The sequence below is a fragment of the Sarcophilus harrisii genome, chromosome 1 (assembly GCF_902635505.1).
Source record: "Sarcophilus harrisii chromosome 1, mSarHar1.11, whole genome shotgun sequence".
Classification (NCBI taxonomy): Eukaryota; Metazoa; Chordata; class Mammalia; order Dasyuromorphia; family Dasyuridae; genus Sarcophilus; species Sarcophilus harrisii.
This window is the reverse complement of record NC_045426.1, coordinates 633,467,966-633,495,452: the sequence shown is the minus strand read 5'-3', so window position 1 is coordinate 633,495,452 and position 27,487 is coordinate 633,467,966. Positions and strand designations below refer to the sequence as shown.

Sequence of the window (27,487 nt, the reverse complement as noted above, 5' to 3'; positions counted from 1 at the left end):
TCATAATTGCACTTACCTCGTAAGGTTGTTGTGAAGGGTTGTTGTGAAGACTAATAGAAATAATATGGGATCTGTAAACCATTTATTTATAGGGCTTGGCACATGATAGTCACTTTTAAATGTCTATTACCTTCCTTCCCAAGAGATGGGAAATGATGAAGAGTTCTTATACATAGAATGGAACAGAAGAAGCATAGCAAATAGTCTGTTTTCACTTTCATAAAAGAAGGTCCTGTGCTGAGAGTGGGCAGAGGGGATTATTCAAGGAGATTGAGAGGAGTAAAAAAGATTGCTTTGTGGCAGGGAAGGCTTAGTTGGGATTAGAAAAAAGAAATGTGTGGTGGAGCTAAACTATACCTGTTTAGAAACAAATACCTGTTGCCATACTACCAAATCTTTGGACTTTGCCTTTGGAGTAGTAGGCTGGGATAGATCTTCCTTGTTTTCAAACCATATGCTTAGCCCGCTCTCCTTCCACTTCTCCAAGCTCCCCTTTGTGTTGCCATTCTCCTAGTCATCATTAAGATAAAATAAAATAAACAAAAAACTCCTGGAAGCAATGTTCTGTTCTGGTTACTTATATTTGTATATCTCTTGTTGTTGAGCACCATGCTTGGCAGATAGTTATAAATAAAAGTTTAATAATGCCATATCAACCATCCATTCTTTTTTACTATAGGGGCAATTAAGAAAGTATGGGACAAATGTGGAACTTAATAAAACCCTTAAGTAAACCAGAACTGGCTAAGTATAAGATCAAAATTTAGAAAGGAAGAAAATGAGGGGATAGAAGGCATAGAGGTCTCCCTCTATCCCTTAAAAAAAAACTTCACACTTTGTAGATCTTATCTTCCACTCTTTATTGTCCTAATTATTCAGTTTTTCTTCCATTTTCAAACATGAACTTTTCTTCCTCCCACCTCCTCCCCTCCACAAAGGGGAAAAAAACCCAACCATAGCCCTTTTAGTAAAGTCACATTTCCATTTAGATAGGCATAAGGAATTTATGTCTCAATCTGAATCTTCAGTCTATCCTTTCTCTCTTAGGAAGTTTAAACATACTTTCATTTTAGAATCATAGTCATCAGGTTCCTAAACCTTTCAAAGTGATTTGTCTTTAAAATGTTAGTCTATAAATTGTTCTCCTTGTTCTGCTCACCTCATTCTGCATCAGTTCATATGTCTTCCAAAGTTTCTCTGAAACTGTACTTTAATCATTTTTGTAACATAAAAGTATTCCATTACATTTGATGGTCATAATTATTTAATCATTCCCCAATTGATGGATAACTTTTCGGCTTCTAATTTTTTGGCATCACAAAAAAATATTTTTTGTACATATGGCTTCTTTTTTTTTTTTTTTTTTGATCTCTGGGTTGGGAGCCTAGTAGTATTATCTTTGAAAAAGTCTCTATATAGTTTAATAGCTTTGGAGACATAATTCCTTATTGCTTTCTAGAATGGATGAACCAGTTCACAGCTTTATCAACAGCATGTGCCTATTTTCCTATAACCCCTCCAGAATTTTTTCTTTTTCTGTCACTTTTACCAATCTAGTGCCTATGATATGATACCTTTGGATAATGCTCATCACTTTTCCCTTCTTTCCTTCTACCATAATAGGTCTTTTGTGCCTCTTCATGTGATTTAATTTAATAACTCTTTTTTCTTCTTCCAGTACAATCCTTTTCCCCATAATGTCTTTTTCTTTAATATCTTCACATCAGAGTCAATTTATAATTATACCCGCCGTCTATATAGGTATGCCCCATCTGGTTGCCCTAATAAAACATATAATTCTCAAGAGTTACAATATCATTTTCCCATGTAGTGATGTAAAACTTTGGCCTTTCTATATTTTATTCTTTCCTATTTACTTTTTTATGGTTTTCCTGAGTTCTGTGTTTATATATCAAATTTTCTTATTTAGTTCTGGTCTTTTCAATAGAAATAATTGAAAGTCCTCCACTTCATTAAAGATCCATCTTCTCACCTGAAAGATGATCACTGCATAGTTGATTCTAGGTTGTAATTCAAGGTTCTTTACCTTCTGGAATATGATAATGCAGCCCTGTGGTACTTTCTTGTAAATACTGCCAAATCTTGGATAGTCTTGACTGTGATTTCTTGATAATTGAATTGTTTTTGTTGGGGTTTTTTTGTTTTGTTTTCCATTGCCTGCAATATGTTTCCCCCCAGAGATTTTAGTTCTGGAATTTTTCAATGATGTTTCTTGGAGTTTTCCTTGTGGGATCTCTTTCTGGAGGTGATGAATGGATTTTTTAATGACTATTTTGCTCTCTGGTTTTAGTATATTAGAGCAGTGTTCCTTGATCTCTTGTAGAATGCTATGAAGTCCAACTTTTGGTTGTGGACTTTAAGTAGAATAATAATTTTTAAATTCTTTTCTAGATCTATTTTCCAAGTCAACTGTTTTTCCAATGAAGTATTTCCCCTGTTTTTTTTTTTCTTTTGTTTTTAGTTTGAATGATTCTTGATGTCTTCCATATGCTCAGTTTTCATTTTTAATATATAGTTTTCTTTAGTTAGCTTTTGTATCTTCTTTTCCTTTTGATTGTCTTTTTTTGTTGTTGTTGTTTACTTTTGTTTTTTGAGAGACCGTTGGAGTTAAGCCCAAGATCACACAGTAAGTGTTAAGTGTCTGAGGTCCGGTTTGCACCATATAGTCTACTGCACCATATAGCTGCCCCATATTAAGTCTACTTTTAAAGATGTTTTCTTCAGAGGATTTTTTACAAATTTGATAAATTGTATTTTTTAAGGAATTTTTTTCTTCAGTTACTTTTTGTCCTTTTTCCAAGTTGACCCTTCATTTCTTTTCCCATTTTTTCTTCTACTTCTCTTGACTTTTAAAATACTTTATGAGCTCTTCTAAGAAAGCTCTTTGGGCTTGAGACCAATTAATATTCCTCCTTTGAGGTTTAGCATGTAGACATTGTGTCTTTTTCTAAGTTGGTGTTTTGGTGTTCCCTTTCACTATAGTAACTTTCTGTGATCAAGGTTCTTTTCTGTTTCTTGTTCATTTTCTTTCTTTCTCTCTTCCTCCTCCACAATCTCTTCTCCCCACCCCCATGCCCATTCCCGCCATTTTGTGATTTTTAAAGTGAGCTCTGCTCCTGGAGGGTTAGAGGGTTCTGTTCCAAACTTCTTATGCAAGCTTTGAGCTTTGATTTTGAGCACATAAGAGTCTTGTGCTTTATGTCTTGCTCACAGCATTGAGAGTAGCCCAACTCTGTCTCATATTTTATTCCCTTCTGCACTGAGGCTAGAGGTTGCTCCAATGGTCTATCCTGCTATTGAGCCAGGACTGAGGGTCTCTGTTCTCGATCTGCTGTAATCCCATCACTGACTTTCCTGGGCACAGTCTGAACTGGGCTGAGCACCACTTTGACCCAAGTGAGACTGACTTTTCAATCTATCTTGAGCTAGAAAATTGTTTCATTCCATTTCTTTGTAGGTTCTGTAGTCCCAGACTCTGTTACAGAAGCTTGAATTCATGTAGTTTTTGAGGGAAACTGGTAAAACTTGAGCAGCTTCCTAGCTTCATTCTGCCATCTTGAACTATTATGTTCCCTCTCTATCTCTCTCTTTTTCTCTCTACTTCTTCCCCTCTTCTCTTCCCCCCCCCCCCCCCCCCCCCCCCCCCCCCCCTCCCTTTACTGTGTTCTTACCTGGTGACTTTATCTATTTCCACAAATTTTAAAATCAACTTTGTGCAAATGACCCCCAGATTTATCTATTTTCCCAGTCCCTTTCCTCAGCTCTTATCCTATATCACCAACTGCCTATTGAGCCTTTTGAAATAAATAGATGTATGATACTCTTAATGTCATCCTTTCTTTGGAAGTTGGTGATGTATTAGTATAGATACTCGTGGTTCTGCTTCACTCAGCCATTTGTTTGATATTTCTCTATTAGCATCTTGTTGGCTGAGTTTATGTTTATATCACTCATGGAAGGTCTTTTGATTACACTCTTAGATCTTAACTATTTCATAGACTCCTTCCTATGTGGTTAACACATGGTAAACCACTTCCAGTTATGTTTGACAAATCAATGTTGTATACCTGGTAGCTGCTTTTATTCTTGCTCAGGGAAGTGATCATATCTGCTTGTTGTATAAATATTTCTGTAGGGTTTTTTTATCTGTTTGTTATATGCTCTCTGAATGCCCATTTATACTCTTTTTTTTTTTTTTGAGGGGAGGAGGAAGTAGTAATCTTTTTACAGCTCCTATAGAATGTTGGATTTTATGTTTCATAAATGTTACGTTTTTTGTTGTTAGGAGATTTTCCAAATCAGTTATGTTTATTTTATAATACTGTAAATGTGCATTTTTATTATTGTTATTTTTAGTGTGTCCTAGGGGGAGAATGAAAAGGTAAGACAACAAGAGTCAAGGTTAGGAATCAAATCAAAGAATCAAATCAGAACTCAAAGAATTAATTGAAAGCAATTGCTAATTGCTTTCATAAGGTCTTTACTGCCTGCAGTCTTGGCACCAAGGAAACTATTTGGGAACTGACAAGTATGTGTAGATATGTGTTTGGAAAACACATATGACTTTAATATTTTAATTATTCCCACACTTCCACATGGTTGCAAAGACCTCAATGTTCACAAAATCTCAAGAGGCCATCTTTGTACTGTACAGTATAACTGGTCAAATTCATTCAGCCTTCATCCCATTATTAGGAATCTTTTGGAAGCTGGGCAGTAAACAGGGAAACTTTTAAAATAACACTTGCCTTTCATTGTCATGATCAGAAATTATATTGAAAAGAAATAAAGGAAAACTAGCATATAAGCTACTCTGGATTGACTAGAAGTGGGATGGTCATAGGTATGGAAGATAGAAGAAAGTGATTTGAATCTTTCCTGAAGTTCAACTCAAAATATGACAGGGTAACTGTGAATCTGTAAAGAAATTACTGTCTCACTAATATTTTTATTATTAATATTAATGTTTTTGTTATTTTGACGAGGCAATTAGGTTTAATGACTTGCCCAGCATCACACAAGTAGTAAGTGTCTGAGGCTGTATTTGAAATCAGGTCCCCCTGACTTCAGGGCTGGTACAACTGTGTAATCCCTGTCGTACTATTATTAACATTGGTGTTTTTTTTCTTTCATCCTGTTTCTTTTCTTCTGTCCTATTCTTTTCAAAATGTGTTCCCCACCACCACTATTACCCAGAGAGGTCATCATTTGTAATGAAGTATAGAAAAGAGGGGCAGTAATTCAACAAAAACAACCAACCCATTCCCTGAGTCTCACAATATATATATAGTCTTTGGGGTAAAATACTTGATTTTCATTCCTTTGATAATATACCTTTATAAAACCAGTATCTCTCAAAGCTTAAAAAGAGATCAGTTGTAAATATCCCTAAATCGGCTGCCATTCTTCAAACATCATCCCCTACTCCCTAATTCTCACCCCAAACAACTGAACTCAGCTAATGTTTGACTTTAAAGCTGCCCAATACTTTGCTTTCTAGATTGTTTGTTCCATAAGTAACAAACTAGCTTCCATCTTTTCCTTTGTTGCTCCCTACACCTTCTTGCTCTCTGATAACAATTTCTGTAGCCACATTTTCCAGAATGGTTGTATTTTTACTCACATTTCCTGTAATCATTGGACACTGTGGTAGAGCTAGGAGTTTCTTCCTCCCCATTCCCATTCCAAGTTCTCCCTTTACCACTATCATTTTATAATCTAACCTCCTTTGAAGTTCATTTAGTGCATATTGATTAAATGAGATAATTTGTCAAATACTTAGCATATTAACTGACATAGTAGGTGATATATAACTGCTTATTTCCTCCCCCTACCTCTTTTTTCCCCAATCAGATTTTTAGGGACTATTGTCTAAACCCCTTCTTCCTTCTTCAACAAACTCAGTTTTTGGTTTACTGTCTTTCTTTCCTCCTCAACTCCTGCTTTCATACAAGGATTGCATTATATAAATTCATAAGGGAGGGGAAAAGGAGAATAGGGGAGAGAAGGGGAAGAGAGGGAGAGAGTTCTGTCAAATACCCTAAGCTCCCAGTTATTTAGCTCACTCATTTCCCATGATCTATTCCTCTACCCTACCATAGTTACACACAGAGTGGTCATACCTTTAATCATTTCATCACCCAGAAATGCTTCCCTTCCAATGTTTATGAACTCCAAAATTATCTTATCTGATCACAGTCTGTTATAATTTCCTGCCTTGCAACCCCAAACCTAGTTCATTATCCTCACCATGATCTTCTTATCCTTTAACATCTTATTTTTTTCTTAAGTTAACATGCTACACTAACTATACTCTTCCCTTTCCCCCAAATTTACCCTATATTCCTCTTCTTTTAATCTTTTACCCTTTTATTCTTTTGGCAATCTTGTCCTGCCAGCCCTCAGCCTTAGATTATTCTAACCATCCTTGCTTTTCATTCCTATTGATGTGCTATTGAATGAAGCTGGAGAAAACCATGAAACCATGCTGACTGTATGTAAGTTTATGTTAAATAGCTTCACTTGGGCTCTCATTGAACTGTGGCAATGCTTTTATATTTCCCTAAATGATTCACCACTCCACTCACCACAGAGGCTTTTCTAAATCTTTTTAGCCCTCTTCATGCCTTTCCCTGCTTCTCCTATCCTTTTAGCTGAAAATCATGCAACTTATTTCCTTTTAAAAAAAAAATGAGGTCATTTGCCAAGAACTCCATCTTCTTTCCTCCTTATCTCATATCACACAGAAGCCTTTCACTATTATCTTTCCTTTCACCCATCTCACATAATGAGTTGGCCCTTCTTGCCAAGACAATCCACTCTACTGTGATCCCATTTGGTTCTATCGTTTCCAGTACATTGACCTCTCTATCATCTCTTATTAATTTTTAGTCTCTTCCTTTCTAGTAGCTATTTCCCTACTACTACTACTACTACTACTACTACTACTACTACTAAATATCCTCAAAAAACTTTCATTTGATCTCTCCACTGCTCCCCCCATTATCATTCTATATCTCCTGTGTTCTCCAGAAGTTTGACCTTATCATCTGCTCCCATTCTCTCCTTATCTTCAATCTCCCATCTACTGGCTCCTTCCCTGCTGCTACAAACATGTCCATGATTCCTTTCACCTCGGGAAATGATTGTTTGATCCTTTAATGTCATCCCAATGCTCTTCTCCTTAAGCTAACCTTAAGAAGTCTGTATAAAAGGTACTTCTACTTCCTTTTCCTGAGCTCTTTGTAGTCTTATTTCCAAATTCATCATTCATTAAAATGAAATTGATTTCCCCAGAGTTACCAGTAATCTCTTAGTTGCCTAATAGCCATTTCTCTCAATCCCCATCCTTCTTAACCTCTCTGTAGCTTTTGGCAGTACTCATCACCCTCTTCTTAATGTTTCTTACGAGACCTTATCATCTGCTCCTTTTTCCTAGTTTTCTGATTACTCTTTCTTTGTCTCCTTCACTGATTGTTGAATCATAATCAAAGATCCACTGGTGATAACCAGGGACACCCACCATTGTCTGTTGATGTCCATCAAGGCTCTGTCTTTGGGTACTTTTCTCCCTCTCTACTATTTCATTTAGTGATTTCATTAGTTCCCATATATTTGATAATCATCTCTAGGCAAATGATTTTTAGATCTAATTTTCCAACCATACCTACCCTCTCTGTTGACCTGCAGTCTTGCATGTCCTTGTCTTAAAATCATTATGTCTAAAATTGAACTCATTTCTCCTCTGTCCCTCCCCCAACTCCTCTTTCCTTGTTTTATTTTCAAGGGTACCATCATCTTCCCAGTAACTCAAGACTGGCAATCTAGGTGTTACCCTAAATCACATATTTACAATTTGCTGCTAACTAGTATTGATTTTACCTTCATAATATGTCTGTCACAACCTTCCTGCCTTCTCTGTTCTAACAATGTCATCACCTTGGTATAATCTCTCATCACCCTGCCTGGACTATTGAAATAGGCTGCTGTTGGTCTGCTTTCCACAAATTTGTCCCTCATTACAGTCCATTCTTTACTAAGCTATCTAATTGATCTTCCTAAAATGTATTTTTCACCACACCACTCCCTTCCTCATTCAACTCCAGTGGCTTTTAGTTAGCTCTAAGATCAGATATGAAATTTTCTGTTTTGTTTTTAATGTCTTTCATAATCTTCATAAACCCCCAGTCTTTTTATAACTTATCTCTACACTACAAATCAGTGAAATTAATCTTTTTATTATTCCCCCAAGAAGATACTCCATCATCCAACCCTAGGCATTGTCCTTGCATGGAATGCAGTTCCTTGCATTTCTACTTTCTGGTTTCTCGGAATACTTTCAAGACTGAGCTAATACCCCACCTTCTACAAAAAGCCTTTTCCTCAATCCTCCATAATCTAAGTTCCTCCCCTCTTGGATTAAGGCTAGTTTTTTCTATATTTTTCTTGCTTATACATAGTTATTGCATATTGACTTCTCCACTAAACTGTGAACTTTTTGAACGTAGGAATCATGTATCTGCCTTTCTATGTATCCACAGTGCTTAGCACAGTACTTGGCACATGACTGGTGCTGACTAAATATTTATTGACTGACTGGCGTTAAAACAGCATAGCTGAATTTAACAAAGTTGTTGGATTAAAAAAAATTTTTTTAATAGTTTAAAATTGAACCTACAAGAAGAAACTCATTTTATTTTGCTATTGGAATTGAGGTACGTGATGTTCATATTCTTATTGACATTTTACCTAAATTTTCTTTTATTTCAGAGAAATAGTGGAGCATATGGTCCAGCACTTTAAAACACAGATCTTTGGGGATCGTAAACCAGTATTTGATGGAAGAAAAAACCTCTATACAGCAATGCCTCTTCCCATTGGGAGAGATAAAGTAAGTTTTCTTAAAAGTGAGTTTTAGATAAATTGTTAAATGACATTATGAAATCAATCAATCAATAGGCATTTATTAAGTTTCTACTATATGCTGGCAATGTACTAAGCACTAGGAATGCAAAAAGAGGCAAAAGACTTTCTTGTCTGTAAGGAGATCATGAAATGAAAATATGTTTTGAAGGAGTAGATTGTTAATATTCTCAGTAGAATGGTATGACTTTTAGCTCCATGTTCTTTGCTAATGATGTTGATAAATTTTCACAAAAATTCCTCCATTCTTGATGATCTCATAAATTTATATTATGTATTGCTCCTTATCCCATTCTCCATTAAACACATGAAATATTTCAGCTGTAAGTGTCAACACTAGAACATTCTAAAAAGGGTCTCATTTATATTTGAGGTAGCTTCTTTAAGGTGGGGATTTGGTCTTATTTGCATAGTTTTTCATATGTTGTTCTTAATTATCAGCCAGTGAGCTCAGTTGAATTGCATTGAGATTGATGTGATTGATTGTGATGTGATGTGATACAATGATGTGAGTTTATAGGTAGAGAGAAGATGAAAGTATGGTTTAGGATGACATCTAAGAGCTCCTCCCAGATCTCCCCATTTGAAGAGAGCAACCACCTAATAATGACTTTTCAATCAGCTGCTCTCTCTAGACTCCTTAATTTACATCTTCGTAAATCATTTTTGGAGTTCTATATACCTTGTACCAGTCCAGTTATCCCCTCTCTCTCTCTCTCTCTCTCTCTCTCTCTCCATTTTCAGCTTTTTGTTAAGTGTTGTCTTCCCCTATCAGATTATAAACTATTTATATAAACTATTTGAGGGCAGGAATTGACTTATTCCTTTCTTTGCATCATTAATGTTCAGCACAATGTCTGGCACTGGCAAGTGTTTAAAAATGTTTGTTGACTGGCTCTGATTGACTGTACCTCATCATGTTATCATGAGAGAAGCAACAACAAATCAACAAGCATTTACTTGAGCATATACTCAAGTATATACACCAAGCACTATGGCAAATGCTAGAATACCAAAAAAAGGCAAAAACAGTCCTACTTTTAGGAAACTCAACAGTCTGATGCTATATAAAATATGAGTTGTTATTTATAGGCTGGTAGGGATGAATAGTACATCTCTATAGTCCTGGTACTATCTTGAAAGGATAGATTAAAATTCCAGAGGAGGAACCAAATGACCCACAATATATTTCCAGGCTCTATGGAAAATACTTCATTATAAAGAACAATTTAAATGTAAGATATTTGTTAATATTCTTTTGGGAGGGGAGAGACAGTATAGACAGTTTTGAGACTGGGGACTATAATTGGTTTCCAGCATCTACAGATATGTGATTACTGGAGACCAGGACAACTGGGAACTGTAGAATTGGTATATTGGTGAGAGTAGTAATAATATATTTGACTTCTAATTAATTCCAAGTAACATTGTTAAGTGCTATCTCTGACTGTTCAGTATCACTCTTACTATATTTAATTCCATCACCTCTTAAGATGAACATTTTCTGATCTTTAAATGGCTACAGAAATGGGAGTGATATTTGCTTTTTTCTTAAGAGTTTACAGTGAAGAATGGACATGGTGAGCTCAATATAGGAGAGATAAAATTATTCATATGCATAGAAATCAACCAAATATGTCCTAGATTGACTTTTCTCAAATAGGTTATATGAGTTTAGATGGTAGGATTGAAGATTTAGTTTGAAGAAAATGTTAGCATAATTAGTTAAAATTCCTAATGAATATTTATGCTACACAAAAAGAAATTTTTTCTGTTCTATAGTACTGATTTACAAGCAAATATATACTACTCCTTTCATTTACAATATGGCACTCAGTTCCATAAAATTTCTGTCTTTGGATCAGAGTTTCTCCTGATACGTTGGGAAAATTTTTAAGATGCCTTGATCATAGCATCATCCTGCTAAAGTGTCAGAAGGAAACAAGAAGAGCCTCCCCCTAGAGAATATCCAGCCCATTCCAATTTCCTCCCCTACCAAGTTTTGTCTGCTCAACTCTGCTTCTCTGTTTCCCTGACATAACTCTGGTTGAACTAATTGACAGCAGTTGTGGGAGCATCTTATCAGCCTTTACTTATTACCCACAGAGAGATTCACCAAGGGCCTGTGTGGATTATGGTTGTTGTTTCTTTTTGGATTTGAACAAATAATAAATTAGGCTTCTTTTATTATTTAAAAGCTTTGTCAAAGATCTGATTGCAATAAATATACAGGCTAGTCTCTCAAAACTATGTAAGCATTACATAATATTTCCCAACTTGGAGGAAATCAAACTGTTAAAAATTCTCTACCATGAATTATTCTGCCTTCTGAAGCCTTAGTGTGTTTACTGATACAGGTTTCATCTCTCCTATACTGAGTTCACTATGTCCAAACAGTTAAGGAACTGTTATCCAAATTTACAAGAAAATAACATTTGATTGCTTCTAATACTTAATGTAAAAGTATGTATGTTCCAGGGTATCATCTTTATGTCTGAGCAATACTTATGATGTTCGCTCTCAGATGTATATCACTCCTAAGATGGCCTTATTTTAAAGATCAGAAGTTTTAATTCCTAGCCACCTTAGATCTGAAGCTTGCAACCTGAGGTTTACCCTAAAGGAATGCTGAATTAGATGTGAAGAGGGAGTTTTGAGGACTTAGATGCCACTACATTTTAGTATAAGTGGTTTCCTTTATACTCTTATATGTTTTGTTTTTGTTTTTGTTTTTGTTTTTGTTTTTTGGCTGAGGCAATTGGGATTAAGTGAATTGCCCAGGATCACACAGCTAGGAAGTGTTAAGTGTCTGAGGTCAGATTTGAACTAAGGTCTTCCTGACTTCAGGGCCGGTAATCTATCCACTGTGCCATCCAGCTGCCCCCTCTTTTATGTTTTGTATGTGATATATGCATATACAAATTCAATATGTAATAAAAAAAATTCATAGGTTCATAGGTTTAACCTGATTCAATGAGCCCATGGCACATAGAGTGAATGGTTTTCAAAGGAGAGGGCAGTTAGGCCATTTTCTCTGCTCTTTTCCTACATTTTTCAATCCCAGAGCTACATTTTATTTGTTGCCATTGTTAAATCTATATTTTAAAATAAGACTTAGAATTTTTAATAAGACTAGAAATTCATAGAAAGATATGGCATGAATTAACTTATTCTTTCCCCTCTTCCCAATTTTCTTATTCCCATTGAGAACACCACCATCATTTATCCACACTTGCAACCTAGGTATAATCAGTCTCTACTTCTTACTTTCATCACCTCACAATATGCAGTCTTTTGTAATTTCCTAATATTTCTGACTTTGTAACATCTCTCATGGCAGCTAGTTGTCACCATGGATAGATTCTGGACTTAGAATCAAGAAGACCCAAGTTCGACTATGCCTCAGACATTGATTAACTGTGAGGCTTAGGGCAAGTTATTTACTCTCCCACCCTTCTTGAAGTTTCTTCATCTGTAAAATGGGAATAATAATAGCAATAATATTACTGGGTTGTTGTATTAAATGAGGTGATATTTGTTAAATGTATTGTGAACTTTCATAATTGTCATTATTATGTTCTCTCCCTCTGCATATTGACAGTAATCTTCTGGTTGGTCTAGGAAGACCAGGTATTAGATCCAGGAAAGACCAAAGGCTCAGGTCTTTCCCTACTGGTCTATTCCACTCAATTGTCAAACTAATTGTTTGAACCAAACTTCTCAGAGTTGAACTTCTCAAAACATGGGTCTAACCATATCAACCCCTTCCCCATTCAGTCAACTTTTTTGGCTCCTTTGGCTTTTGAAGTCATTCATAATCTGCCTTCCTGCTACCTTTCCAGTCTTCTTATTACTTAGTCCTTCTATGTACTCTGCTGTCCAGAGACACTGGTTTTCTTACCATTTTTCCCCTCATCTCCAAGTTCTGGAAATTTTAAAGAGCTATCTTCCTTGCTTGAAATCTTCCTCCTTCCCTTTCTTCCTTTAAGACTCGGCTAAAAAACTATTTCCCAGTGTCCCTGTTCTGAGGCCTTTCTTTTATATTACTTTCCATTTTCATTATATAAATTTTTTTGTATGTTATCTCCCCATTAAATTGCAGGGGCTGTTTTTTTTTTTTTTTTCAAACCTTTCTTTGTATCCCCACTGCTTAGCAAAGTTTCCTGTGTTTTGGCACAAAGTGATCAAAAAGGACCAAAACGATTATATTAGGATCCAGATGCAGTGTGTCCAGCTATGACTTAGACTAATATAAACTTAAAAAGCTCTGCCTACCACAGATTGGGCACAAATAGTCCATATGAACTTTCAAAATGGAGATGGCTCTAAATTTGTACATTTCACACTTCTTTTGAGCTACTGCAATTCTGCTTTACTTCTAGAGCATAGCACCTTCTATGAGGCTGGTATTGGGCAATCCTGTGCTAGTGTCACAGTCATTACTAAAGGTCTTCAGAAAGATCTTTATAGTGTCCTTATACTATTTTTTCTGACCTCCATATGAGCTCTTGCCTTGTGTAAGTTCTCCATAAAAATAGTCTTAGAGGCAAGCATGTATTTGACAATTGAGTAGTATGACCAGCCCGTTGGTGTTGTATTCTCTGCAATAGAGTTTGAAGGCTTGGAAGTTCAGCTCAAGAAAGGACCTCAGTGTCTGGTGATTTTCAGAATCTTCCTAAACAATTCAAATGGAAGCAATTTAGTTTCCTGGAATGATGCTAGTATACTGTCTGGGTTTCACAAACATAGAACAAAGAGGTTAGCACAATGACTCTGTGGACCTTCAGTTTCATAGGCAGTCTGATATCTTTTCTTTCCACACTTTCCTTTGAAGCCTCCCAAACACTGAGCTAGCTCTGGCAATGCATGTGTCAACCTCATCATGTACATATACGTCCCTGAAAAGCATACTGACAAGGTAAGTAAACTTAATCCATGGTATTCATATTTTCTCCATTTGCTGTAACTAATGGTACCACCTATGGATGATGTGGTAGTAGCTGATGGAGAAGTTCTGTTTTCTTGCTGTTGATGTGAGGCTAAAACCAGCATTTTATTACAATTAGCACAATGCATAAGGTCATGAGAAGCAGAGAAATTATCTTATTTTCTTTTACATCTCAGTCTCGGAGGCTTCGTTGAGTACACAATCATGTATAAAATCATCTGGGAACAACAAAAAAAAAAATCATCTATCAGCTCTCCCTCCACTTTAGTCTTGGCTTGCAGCCTTTTCAAGTTAAATAATTTACTATCAGTGGGGTAGCTGACCTTTATGCCATTTTCATCCTCATTGAAGGCATCTGACAATATTGATGAAACCATCACACTTTAAAAAAAAAAGTGTGAGCAAGCACATACAATCCTGCTTAATCCATCAGTGATGGGAAATTGAGAGAACATCATCAATTATCCAAAGTCCATGCAAGCATGTCATCATGGAACTGGCATGCAATACAGATGTATTTCTCTGGACAATCAAATTTTACCATGATCTCCCACAAACTCTCATGATTGACATTATCAAAGGCCAAGGAAGATTTTGTGCAGATCTCTGTTCTGCTCCTGGCCTTTCTCTTGGAGTTGTTGGGCAGCAAACATGATATGAATTGATTTTCAGATCTTTCTGAGTCATGCTCACTCTCAGGTAGATGAACATCTTCCAGGTGAAAGATTAGGCTATTAAGGAGAACTCTGGCAAGATTCTTGCCAGAATGCCTGAGAGAGAGATCCTTCCTGTGACTTATCACAGGAGAAACCATTTTCCTTTTCTTTATAGAGATGAGATAACAAAAGCTTCCTTGAAATTCTGGGGAAAGCCTTCTCTTGTCATTTAACCTGGAAGACTTCAGTCAACTTTTATATGAGCAAGGAATCCCTTGCCTTATAATTCCCAGCTAGAATAGAATCAATAGCAAGCACTTTGTCACACAAGAGAAGCCTAATGATATGCAAAAATTCTTCCCTAGGAAGTTTGGCCTGTGGTATATGTTCATTGGCTTCAGCATTGATTGGTGACAGTTGAAAACAGTATGAGTGTTCAGCCTGTCTCTCCAGGATTCTGTCCTTATCAGTAATTAATGTGGCCCTATCAGCATGGAGTAATGGAGATGAACCATAGGTCTTTGTCCCATAAAACTATCTAGTTTTAGGGCATCATAAAAGCACTTTGAATTGATATTATGGAGGTAAAACTGAATTTCACCTACATTATCGCTGAGTCAAGAATTCAGCATCTCTCTGACTTTACTTGTCCTTTATTTTTTGATGGATTTAAATGTTCAAACTAAGCTTCTGGTAAACTCTATGGAGTTCTGTTTTTTTGTTTATCAGCTTCTGAATTTCTCCATCATTTTCATCAAACCAATCTTGATGTTTGTAAGTGTTGTGGTTCAAATGAATAAATATGATACTGTACACCAAATCTCTGAGGACTGCCTAGTTCTTTTAAGCTCCTCTGTTACCAACTGTGTGTTTGCTCAGTTTTCCCTCCAAGTTAGCAAGAAAATGTTCACAAGCCTCACTCTGATCTGACATTAAATCTTCTAGTGGTCATCTTGTCTTGGGGCCCCTATTTTTCTTGAATGTGAATGTTTAGCTTGAAGAGGATAAGTCTATGATTGGTCCAACACATTCTGTACTACACATTGCCTTTGTCATTTTCCCACCCTGTCAGTTTCTTCTTAAAATAATATAGACTTATAAATGCTAATATTTTTTGTGAAGGCCATCCACATAGTTTTATTGTGTTTAAGTAAATAGAAGATAGTGTGTTAGTGAGAAGATCGTGAGATGCACAAGTCTTCATTCAGCAGTAAGTTGCTATTTCTAACTCCATTCCTCTCAAGGACTGCCTGCCTTGTCTGGTAGTCTGAGCCTACTTGAGCATTAAAGTCACCCACAATTAAAAGCTTGTCCTTTTTTGGCACAGTTAAGATAAGGGTCTCCAGACCCTTCTTTTTTCTTCATAAAATTTTTCTTTAACCATATCAGGATTTGTTATGATGGGTGCATATACTTTGATAATGGTGGTGTTTGATTTTCCTGCAAGTGATAATCATGTCATGAACCTGTCATTCATTCATTTGAGGACATATTATTCCTCCTTCAACAAGCTTGTTGACTAAATTAGCTTTGTTTGCAAAATTTACACTAGCTTCATAGTGCTTCCCAACACTGCAACCATTGCTGAAAAATATGTATCCAGCTCCAATTATATGTTGGTCTTCATTTGACAGCCTTGTTTCATTCAGGGCTGCTATTTGGATGTAGTAGCTGCTGAGTTCTCCCAACAAGAGCTGTTTATCTTTCAGGTCTAGTGAATTCCTTGTTGTCCATAAGTGTGCGCACATTTCATGTACCAATGATGATTTGAACTTACTTTGCAAAAGTTTTTGTACGTGTGTGTGTGTGTGTGTGTGTGTGTGTGTGTGTTTCTTTCAACATAGGATGGCACCCCCATTGGCTGATATATTAAGCCAACCTGGATTGGATGAAGGAGACAATTTTTAGGCTTCATTTTTCTAGCCCCTTCTTTGCATCAGTGTAAGGTGAGCAGTGCAGTCTTTAGAAAAAGGCATCTATAGGATTACCAAATCCACTGCTCCTTCAGTGCAGTGACCTGACCTTACACTTAGGCTCCTGTTGGAAGGATTTGTGATTACAGTTCCCAATGCATTCATACCTGCTGTTTTGTGACTTTTTAAATGGGTACAAGTGGTAAATAGTATGAATGATGTCTTTTGACACAAACATAAATTGGATTTAAATGAGGCAAAGTTGCATGACATCATCAGCTTTACTCTTTCCCCTGCAGTCTTTGAAGTCCAATGGCCATAGGAAGTCGAGACAACTGGTAATGGCTTGCAATGCAGTAGATAACCTTGGAATCTTCACTGTTTAACCAAGCTCTAAACATTTCAGAATGCTTCTTCCGCCTTCATGACCTGTGAAACAAATTATTTTCACTTGCTTGGGAGAAATCTCCACATGCTTGGGGTAGATATCTCTTTATCACCACCTCATTTCACTGATGGGTTTCAGACCCATCAGCTTCCCTTAACCTGGTTTAACTCATCTACTGAAACAGTTTACTGGGCTGTGGCCACTGTGCATGCTATGGCTTCTTGGAGCGATAGTTGACAAAATAGTCCTGAAAAGGCCTTAACCCTCACACCAGAGAGATTCTTATCTCCCCTGAGACCTCAATATTTGCCGACTTGACTTAAACAAAGCTGGAATAAACCTTAGAGATCTTCTAATTCAACCTTCTCATTTAGTAAATGAGGGAACTGAGGCCCAGACAGACTTAAAAGAAAATGCTTTCCTCTATCACAGACCAGATTTTGTCTGCGTATAATTCAGCCTCTATTTACCTTAGGTTGTTTCCATTGGAGAAGACTCAATACTTAATTATTCTCTGGTACTCGGGGACAAAACATTAGTTTCTATGACCTCCAAATATTACCTTATATCATCTTCCTTATCTTTATAATCATAATAATAATGACTAGCATTTGTATTGTACTTTCTACATTCTGCAAAGCCTTACACATGTTATCTCATTTAATATTCACAGTTCTGTGAGGTAGGTTCTGTTTTCCAGAGAAGGAAACTTGACTTGCCCAGGGCCACATGGATATTAAGAGTTAGAAGATAACAATTCAGTTATCTTTCTGACTGCAACTGCACCCTATTTATATATTTAGGTAAGGTTGAATGGATTGTTTCTGTATTCCTGGAAAGATGTCATTGCTATTGGTAAATCTCAGGCAATTTTTCATTCTAGCAAGGACATTTCATCCTGGTCAACTTCTTAATCTGTTCCAGAATAACTCTGTGCATTGACTATTTCCCTGCTGTCTATGATTATTTCCAGGTCCCTTATCCTTTAAAAAAAGGATCTTATCATGCCCTTCATAGTCTTGGATTGTTCTTCCTTTTCAAGTGCAATGGATAAAGTGCCAGGTCTGGAGTCAGGAGTTCTCTTCGTGAGTTCAAATCTGGCTCAGATACTTACTTGCTGGGTGATCCTGGGCAAGTCATTTAATCCTGTTTGCCTCAATTCTACATCTATAAAATTGCAAATCTCTAGTATCTTTGCCAAAAAAACACCATATGGTCTTAGAAGAGGCTGACACAGCTGAAATGACTGAACAACAATACTCTTTGTTTTCATTACTAGATTCCTAGAAAAAGTTATCTGTGGTTCATTATCCTATCACTGACCTGAACCTTCTCTCTGATTTCTGAAAACAAAGTCTAAAATACATCAAAGAGAACAGAGGGAAAGTTGGAAAGGAAAAAGAAACAGGAAAGTTTTGAAAGTAACTTGCAGAATTATATACTTTTAAAGAAAGAAATAGGTATTAAGGGGAGACAATTTCATATCAAATTTTGTTTTTATATAATCAGAAGTAATTGTGTGTGTGTATGTGTACATAAAAATATTTCCCAAGGAAAAGAAAACAAAGGCACCTTTTACTTCAAAGAAAAACATTTTATGAATAATTTATTTTTTTAAGTACAGTGCAATTTTTATAGTTATTCAAATAATCTTATAAACATTACCAGGTGTTTTTGTTATATGGAATGAAATCTGATAAAACTGTTTCATTCACAGTCTGCAGCTTAAAGTCAATAACTCTAAATTGGTAAAAGATCTTAAATCTAGACCTGGAAAGGACTATGGAAGCTACCTAGTCTACCCTCTCATTTTGACATCTAAAAGGGTTAAGTGATTTGGCTAAGATCACACAGCCAACGAGTGGCAAAGTCAAAATTTGCAACTAATTCTTCTGATTCTAAATGTGATACTTTTGTTTTTTACCATGCTGCCTTTCATTTTATTTGGATAGCTAGATGGTACTGTGGATAGAGTTCAAAACCTAAGTCAAGAGGAATTTGAGTTACTATCCTACTTCAGATACTGACTTTGGGCAAATCATTTCACATCTTTCAGCTTCAGTTTCTTCATCATAAAGCAGTGAGGATAATAACAGCACCCATCTTAAAGGATATTTGTGATGATTAAATGAGAATATATATTTTAAGTTCTTTATAAATCTTAAAGTACTAAATAAATACTAGTAGCTATTATTGTTACTGTTATTGTCATTAGCACCATCACATTTAATTCAGGTATTTTTCTTATCCAAATTCCATATGAATAGTATGTGGCAGAGCTGGAATTTGAACTCGGCTTTCTTGTCTCCAAATATTCTACTTTCCCCATTATAACATGTTGCTTCTCAAGCACCTACATAAATACATATCAGTTGATTCATATACTGTGTGACATTTGAGCTGGCTAAGGAATTAAACAAACATGACCAGAAGAGGAAAAAAAAAATAAGAAAAAAAACCCATAAAAATAGCACACAGGCAAGAAGCTTAAAGATCTCTTCTGACCATAGTTTGACTAATCTTATCAAATATTTTTGAAAATTCATTCTCAATATATGCATGTTTATTATATTCTCTATTGTTGTACTAATATTACATAATAAACATTTACAGTTTTTTAACTTTATATATTCTACAATATACACACTTAGAAAATTTTGCTTTTGTAAAGCTAATAGCAAGAGCATTTGGGGTATTTTTTAAATCTTAATTTAACACAATTTGTTTTTTACATGGGTTAGAAAATTATATAATTTATGAGATATGTTATATATCAAGCCCTTGATATCTTTGTGACCCTGGGCAAGTCATTTTCCTCAATTGTAAAATGAGGATAATAATAGCACCTATCTCTCAGATTTGTCAGTATTAAATTATATATAGGCTTTATATGTCACTTCATTTATGATAACAAAAGCCCAGTTTCTTAATGTCTTTCTACTCATAATGGCTTCAAATTATCATTAGCTAATATGTCAAGACCCAATAATATTCTCAGAGCAAGGTTCATTGTTAACAATCGTGGCTATAAATCTGTATTTTAAATAACCTTGATAATTGTGAGTTTTTTGTTGACTTATTATCTGATTAGAATTTTTTTTTTCATAAAGCTGCCAAAGAGCTCATACTAAAATATGTAGCTCAGTTGTCAGCTCTGCCATTTTCTTGTTATTCACCTGTGTCTGTATTATTAATAATGTTCTTAATTTGTGGTTTCTTTGCAAGAATGTTTTTAGACCTCTTGTCCTTTTATAAGAGTTATTTTAGTTTAAATTATATAATGCAACCCATAATCCACTAAATTCTTCAAATGTGAGCTGCAATATATCATAATATGCAAAAAGAAAATTGAATGAGATAGCTATTGTCCCTTCTCTGTTGGTATGGAAACTCACTTTTTTTTCCAGGATACTTTGTATATCATAAGTTATATACAATATACTATGAGTGAGAGTTTCATTGTCAGTCTGCATAGTAAATATTTATATATTTTAATTTATGATTTTTTTACATAAAATAGTTATACTTGTAATATTTTCTTCCTACTCCTTCATTGATTTCTTTTCTACTAACTAACTTCTTTTTACTACTAATGTATACAAGTTGCATAGGTAGGTTAAGTTGAAGACAAATTATGAAGGACTTTGAATCATTAGGCAAAAGAATTTCATTCATGTCTTTTTTCCCTCATTTGGAAATAGTTTAAGATAAGCAGGATTCACTTGTGAATTTAATTATATTTCATTTTTTCTCTCTTAAATTAATTCTTATAATCATAGATTTAGAAATGGAAGGACTTCCATGGAAGGTTATGCAATCCACTCATTTTATATATGAGGAAACCAAGGCTCATGAGTTATTTGTTTCAAGGTCATACAAATAATAAGTAGCAAAGCTGAGTTTTGAATCAAGATACTCTTGACTATAAATCCAATGCTCATTCCTTGGTACCACATTAACTCTTGAAATTATTATCCTTGAATCTTTCCTATGTGAGGCTCATAAGTTAGATTTACTGAGTTACTTTTTCAATCAGTGTCCATACAACCGATATGAGACTGGATAGGGATCACAGAACACAATTTGAATGAAGGTATCTATGTCCTTTTAAATCTAAGATATTTGAGATTTTGGGACTTTTCTTTTGGATAGCTATCCTTGCAAAAGGAAGATTGCTTCAGATATCAAAAGCAGGGAAAAGCTTCCTGTTGGTTGTTACATTTCATTTGCAGATTTGAGGTTTCTAAAATCTTCCCAAACAGGAAATCCTAAATTAATTAAAAATCAACCACAGAATTAACTCTGCCCTGCATTTTCATGTTCCAGAGGGCTTAAAACAGCACTATTTAGATAAAGAGTGTGCCAGTTGTTCCTGGAAAAGTTTAAATAAAAAATGAGTCAGTGTATTTTTCAAAAGCTTCCCCTTAGTACACCTTTAAAGAGAAGCAGAAATCTAGCAATTCTACCTACTAGATCTGTATCCCAAAGAGATAAAAGAAAGAAAGAAAGAAGGCAGGGAGGGAGGGAGGGAAAAGAAAGCAAAGGAAGAAAGGACCTATTTGTATAAAAATATTTATAACAGATCTTTTTGTAATGGCAGTTAATTGAAAATTGAGGGGATGCCTATTTGGGATGACTGTTAACAAGTTGTAGTATATGGTTATAATGGAACATTACTGTGCTATGAGAAAAGATGAGCAGTATGATTTCAGAAAAACCTTAAAGGATGTGAATCAATTCAAAGTGAAGTAGGATGGGGGGAACATTTTATTTATACAGTTACAGCAGTACTACATAGTGATTAACTGTGAATAACTTAGCTAATCTTAGTAATGCAATGATCCAATACAGTTTTAAAAGATTCATGATGAAAAATGCTAATCATCTCCAGAGAACTTTTTTTGTGGATTTTTATTTACTTTTACCTTTGAGTCTGTGTTTTATTTCACAACATGACTAATATGGTAATATATTCTGCATGATTGAACCTGTATAATCTTTATTAAATTGCTTACTGTCTCAGGGCAGAGGAGTTGATGAAGGGAGAGAGAAAATTTGGAAATAAATTTTTTACAAAATGAATGTTAAATAGCAACAACCTCTGATGGATGAGGCTCTTTCCAACGATGAGGTGATTCGGGCCCATTCCAATAGACTTGTGATAGAAAGAGCCATCTGCATCCAGAGAGAGGATTGTGGGGACTAAATGTGGTCCTTTTCACCTTTCGTTGTTGTTTGCTTGCTTTTTCTTTTTTTTTTTTCTTTTTCTTTCTCTTTTTTTTTTTTTTTTTTGGCCTTTTTATTTGTCAACATACTTTTGAAGGGACTCAGAAATCCTTTTCAGAAATACTATCCATGAACTCTGTTTAATAACCTCCTTACAAGCCTCAGATAATTCCATGGCTACTAGGGCTCAAATGTCACATTCTGACAGTTGCCTTTTACATTTTGTTTAAAAATATATTACCTTGGGCTTGGAATTTTCTCATTTACTTTCTCTGCTTATCTGAACCTTATCTAGCCTGTTTCTAAGGCAATAGGATATGGAAGAAAGAGTAATGGATTTGAAATCCGGACACTGGTTAGGTAGATCATGGAAATGCTAGAAATGTGTTGTACATTTATTTAACAGATTATCTTAACCTCAGTCTATTGACTGGATTAAGGTAGCAATTCATAAATTATATTGAACAATTAAGCAGTACAGTGGATAGCAGTAAATTAAGCATGGGAATTGGCATGACTTGAGTTCAAATCCTTCTGCAGATAATTCCCAAATGTCTGAGTTACTTATCTCTTAGCCTCAATTTCTTCATCTTTAAATAAGGATAGTTATATCTTCTTTGAGGACCAAATGAGATTTTATCTATCTATATATAAAAATAATTTTGCAAACCTCAGAATTGTATATAAATGTTAGCTATTAGGTGCATAAAGTATTTTGTGAATTGTAAAGCACTATAGATGAGCATTTTCAAATTCATATTAACTTAGAAAACTTCAAATTAATATTACCTATTTTTTTACTGTACTTTTGAATTTTTGTTAAATATTTCACAATCACATTTTAAGCTAGTTATGGCTCACTCAGGTAGCATATATGTGCTCTGTATTTTATATCTTGGTGACAGATGATTGTGCTATTGTGATTATTAAATTTCTCTAAGCATAGTGCCTGACACTTAGTAGACACTTAATAAATGCTTATTGACCTTTCCTGGTATGTGTAAGTCACATTTGTCTCTCCCTTCCTTGGAATTTAGAGGTGGAAGGGATGTTAGTTTTACTTTCTCCCCTTAAAGTTTCAGAAGAAAGTAGTGTCTTCTATCATTATAAATGCTGTTTAGATCTCCATTTTGGTATATGATCATTATCTCCAGGTGATTTGTGTATGGGCTGTCTTCCCACTGAGGTTACAGATTTGCTAAGAACCCTGGTTTTTTTTATCTGTGTTCCAAAAGCTCAGTACAGTGTCAAGAAGACCTGGTGTGGTCACTTGGGAAATATTTATTCAGATGAATTCAATTACCTTAATTCTGGATTCAGACCTAGAGTGCTTCTTTTAGTACTTCTGCAGCTACCACTCTTATTTTGAAATGGAAAGAATCATCTTGTTTGTTTTTATTATTGTTGCAGGTGGAGTTGGAGGTCACATTGCCTGGAGAAGGAAAAGACCGGATATTTAAGGTGGCCATAAAATGGATGTCATGTGTGAGTCTACAAGCTTTGCATGATGCGCTCTCCGGTCGCCTGCCTAGTGTCCCTTTTGAAACCATTCAGGCATTGGATGTAGTGATGAGACATTTACCATCCATGAGGTAAGAAGACTTAGTGTGACTTTGTATATTAACTAGTTTTTCAGCATCTGAAGAAATTCATCTCCAAACTACATTATTGCCCAAGAATTAAAAAAAAACTGAATGGAATTATAAATTATATCAAATTTTCATTTACCTAATTAGTCAGGCTACTTTAATTCATTCCAACAACTAAAATCAGAGAGCTCTACCATGTGAAAATTCTTGTCTTCTCCAAAGGAGAGGAGAATGAATTAAAAATTCTTATAACTCTTTGAATATTCAAAAAGGTACTTTTTAGGAATTCAGGGATTAATCTTTCATACAGACATCTCTTAGCTTTAAAGGCAAGTAAAGTTATGATCTACCTTCTAAAAGTGTTTGCAAGCAATCAATCATAAACATATATTGATATCTTGAAAGTATCCCCCTATTAGGGGTTTGTAGATTATCTACAAACATGGAAAAATAATTATCATTGTAACACTCTCCTTTCACATGTGCATGCATATAGCCAATACTGAAATGCAAATAAGTAATTGACAATAGATAGCCTTAGATGTGGCTCAAGATGATAAACAATCTGACACTTCTGCATATATAAAGGATGGTGGTTTTTTCTGACTTTCCCCTCTATATTCTGTTCTTCTTTTGGTTTGATAGATTGTTGGCAGATGGTCTTGGTGTCTTTGCTTCAGGAAGGATAACCATGATTCTGACAAGTATGATGCATCTAAGACACACAGTCAAAGCTGATATCAAAAGCTTTGAGCTTTTATTATGCTGTAAAAAATTTTTGTATGCAAGTGACTGTCACCAGACAGCATTATAAGTCATGATTAGGACTGATACTGTCATGAAGGCCTGACATAATCTTAAAATGCAAGACTGCTTTACATAAAACTTTTCTACCCCAAAAAATGATAAATTGAAGGATTTAAGTTCAAATGCAACCCAGTCCTGATTAGTGCAAACAATGAATCAATGAATGAAGTGATCAAAGTTACATGACATATTTCCATTAATATGAATTCTAATCATATAGCACACTCTTTGGGGCTTCATTGCACTTTTAAACACTTTCACATCACTTTTCATGATTTCATTAGCAATTCACTAGGATAGGCACAACAGATATTATCCCCATTTTACTGATGAAGACACAGAGGTTAGAAGAATATCACAGAAAGAATTCAAACAGATCTTCCTTATTCAGTCTATGCTGTACTCGTTCTTCAACAGATAATAAAAATCTGGAGCTAAATGTGCATAGCCTTATTCATTTGGGGTATCTGTTTTTGTTTGGTTTTTGATTTTTGGTTTTAGTTTTGGGTTTTTTTAAATCAGTAGAGTAGCAAAGTAGCAAAAAAACTGAATTTTGGAGTCAGAAATTCTTGGCCTATTTCCCAACTTTGATACTTTATGATCTTTATGATGGACATAATACATAATACCTTACTTCCTTATTTTCTTTATCGATCAAAAAAGGGAGATGAACAGCATAAGAGACTAAGATCCCTTTTTTCCATAAATCTTAACTTTTCTTCCTTAATTGAATTTGAACTCTTTAATTCATCCTTCCCCTTTTCTCCTTCTCCATTGTCTTCTAACATATTTCACAAACGCTTAATGGTGTGGGATCTAAGTATTAAAGGCTTGTATACAAGTGTGCTAAGGTAGAGTGAGCTGTCCCAGTGAATTCCTCAATGATTGGAGGTCTTTAAATAAAGGGAGATTTAAGAGGGGAGCCATTCTTGGCTTTGAGTTGATCTCTGATCTCCAGCACTTATCACTATTTAATCATTTAATGATCTAGACATGGGTGTGCTGGAGCTAGTTGAAACTGGCTCAGAAGAGACAATTGTTTATAATTTGAAATCCATAAATGGTTCAAATCATAGTTTTATTGATTCGTTGTTTTATTGATTTCTAGATGTAACAAAGTGATGAAAAAATGATAATAATTCAGGTTAAACTTAAAGGTGTGTTGTGATATTTTTGAGGTCTGATTTTTTAAAAAATTTATTAGTTTATTTACAAAGCATATGCATCAGTAATTTTTCCAACATTGACTCTTGCATAACCTTTTGTTGCACATTTTCCCCTTCTTCCCCCAACCTCCTCCCCTATCTCACAGATAGTCCAATACATGTTAAATATGTTGAAATACATGTTAGATCCAATATGTGTATACAAATTCATACAGCTATCTTTTGTGCAAGAAAAATCAGATCAAGAAGGAAAAAAAAGAAAAACTGAGGGGAAAAAAATCAAGCAAATAACAACAGAGAGAGTAAGAATGCTGTTTTGTTCCACATTCTGTTCCCACGGTCCTCTCTCTGGATATAGATGGTTCTTTTCATCACTGCACAAGTGGAACTGGTTTGAATTATCTCAATGTTGAAGAGAGCCATGTCTGTCGGAATTGATTGTCCTATAGTCTTTTTGTTGTCATGTATAATGATCTCCTGGTTCTGCTCATTTTACTTTACATCAGTTCATGTAGGTCTCTCCAAACCTCTATGAAATCATCCAGCTAGTCATTTCTAGCAATAGTATTCCATAGCTTTAATATACAATAATTTATTCAGCTATTCTCCAATTGATGGGTATCCACTCGTTTTCCAGTTTCTTGCCATTATAAAAAGGGCTGCCACAAACATTTTTGCACATGTGGATGGATCCCTTTCTTTCCTTTAAGATCTCTTTTGGATATAAACCCGGGTAGAAACACTGTTGGATTAAAGGGTATGCGTAGTTTGATAACTTTTTGAATATAGTTCCAAACTACTCTCCAGAATGGTTGGATCCATTCACAGTTCCAGCAACAATGTATCAGTGTCCCAGTTTTCCTACATCTCCTCCAACATTTGTCATTATCTTTTCTGTCATCTTGGCCAATCTGAGAGATACGTAATGGTACCTCAAAATTTGTCTTAATTGGATTATCTCTGATCAATAGTGATATAGAGCACCTTTTTATTTGACTAGAAATGGTTTTAATTTCTTTATCTGAAAATTTTCTGTTTATATCCTTTTACTATTTATGAATTGGAAAATAGCTTGAATTCTTATAAATTTGAGTCAATTCTCTATATATTTTAGAAATGAGCCTTTATCAGATCTTTTGGATATAAAAGTTTTCCCAATTTATTGCTTCCCTTCTAATCTTGTCTGTATTAGTTTTGTTTGTACAAAACATTTTTAATTTAATATAATCAAAATAATCTATTTTATGATCAATAATGATCTCTAGTCACAAATTCCTACCTCCACAAATCTGAGAGGTAAACCATCTTATGTTCTTTTAATTTGTTTATAGTATCAGTCTTTATGTTTAGATCATGAACCCATTCAACCTTATCTCGGTATACGGTGTTAGGTGTGGGTCTATGCCTAGTTTCTGCCATACTAGTTTCCAATTTCCCAGCAGTTTTAGTCAAATAGTGAATTCTTATCCCAAAAGGTGGGGCCTTCTGGTTTGTCAAATATTAGATTGTTATAGTCATTGACTATTTTGTTTTATGAACCTAACCTATTCCACTGATCAATTGGTCTATTTCTTAGCCAGTACTAAATGGCTTTGATGACTGCTACTTTGTAATGTTTTAGTTCTGGTACAGCTTCCTTATTATTTCTTTTTAAATTCTTGACTTTTGAAATCTGATTGTTAAACATTTACTAGTATCTTCTAGCTAGTCTCCTCTACAATATTTCTTAACAAATGAAGAGATGTTTACTCCTCTATTCCCATCAAGTGGTGAGAGTCTTACTCTCTAGGATTTTATGCATCCTGCCTATGATTGTAAAAATATTATAGCAATAAAAATAAGTCCTTGAGG

General features: G+C 35.0%; 1 protein-coding gene across 3 annotated transcripts in view; it reads left to right on the top strand.

The window, feature by feature from the left end:
- AGO2 (argonaute RISC catalytic component 2) overlaps positions 1-27,487 on the top strand; it is a 139,125-nt gene that overhangs the window by 72,622 nt on the left and 39,016 nt on the right. The window contains exons 3-4 of one of the 3 annotated variants that reach the window (XM_012541850.3): positions 8,791-8,911; positions 23,485-23,666. In XM_012541850.3, coding sequence (XP_012397304.1) covers positions 8,791-8,911; positions 23,485-23,666 — 303 coding nt within the window. Of the gene's footprint in view, positions 1-8,790; positions 8,912-13,091; positions 13,862-23,481; positions 23,667-27,487 lie in introns of those variants that run through there. The other 2 variants (XM_023496518.2, XM_031947244.1) reach the window with 2 other exon arrangements.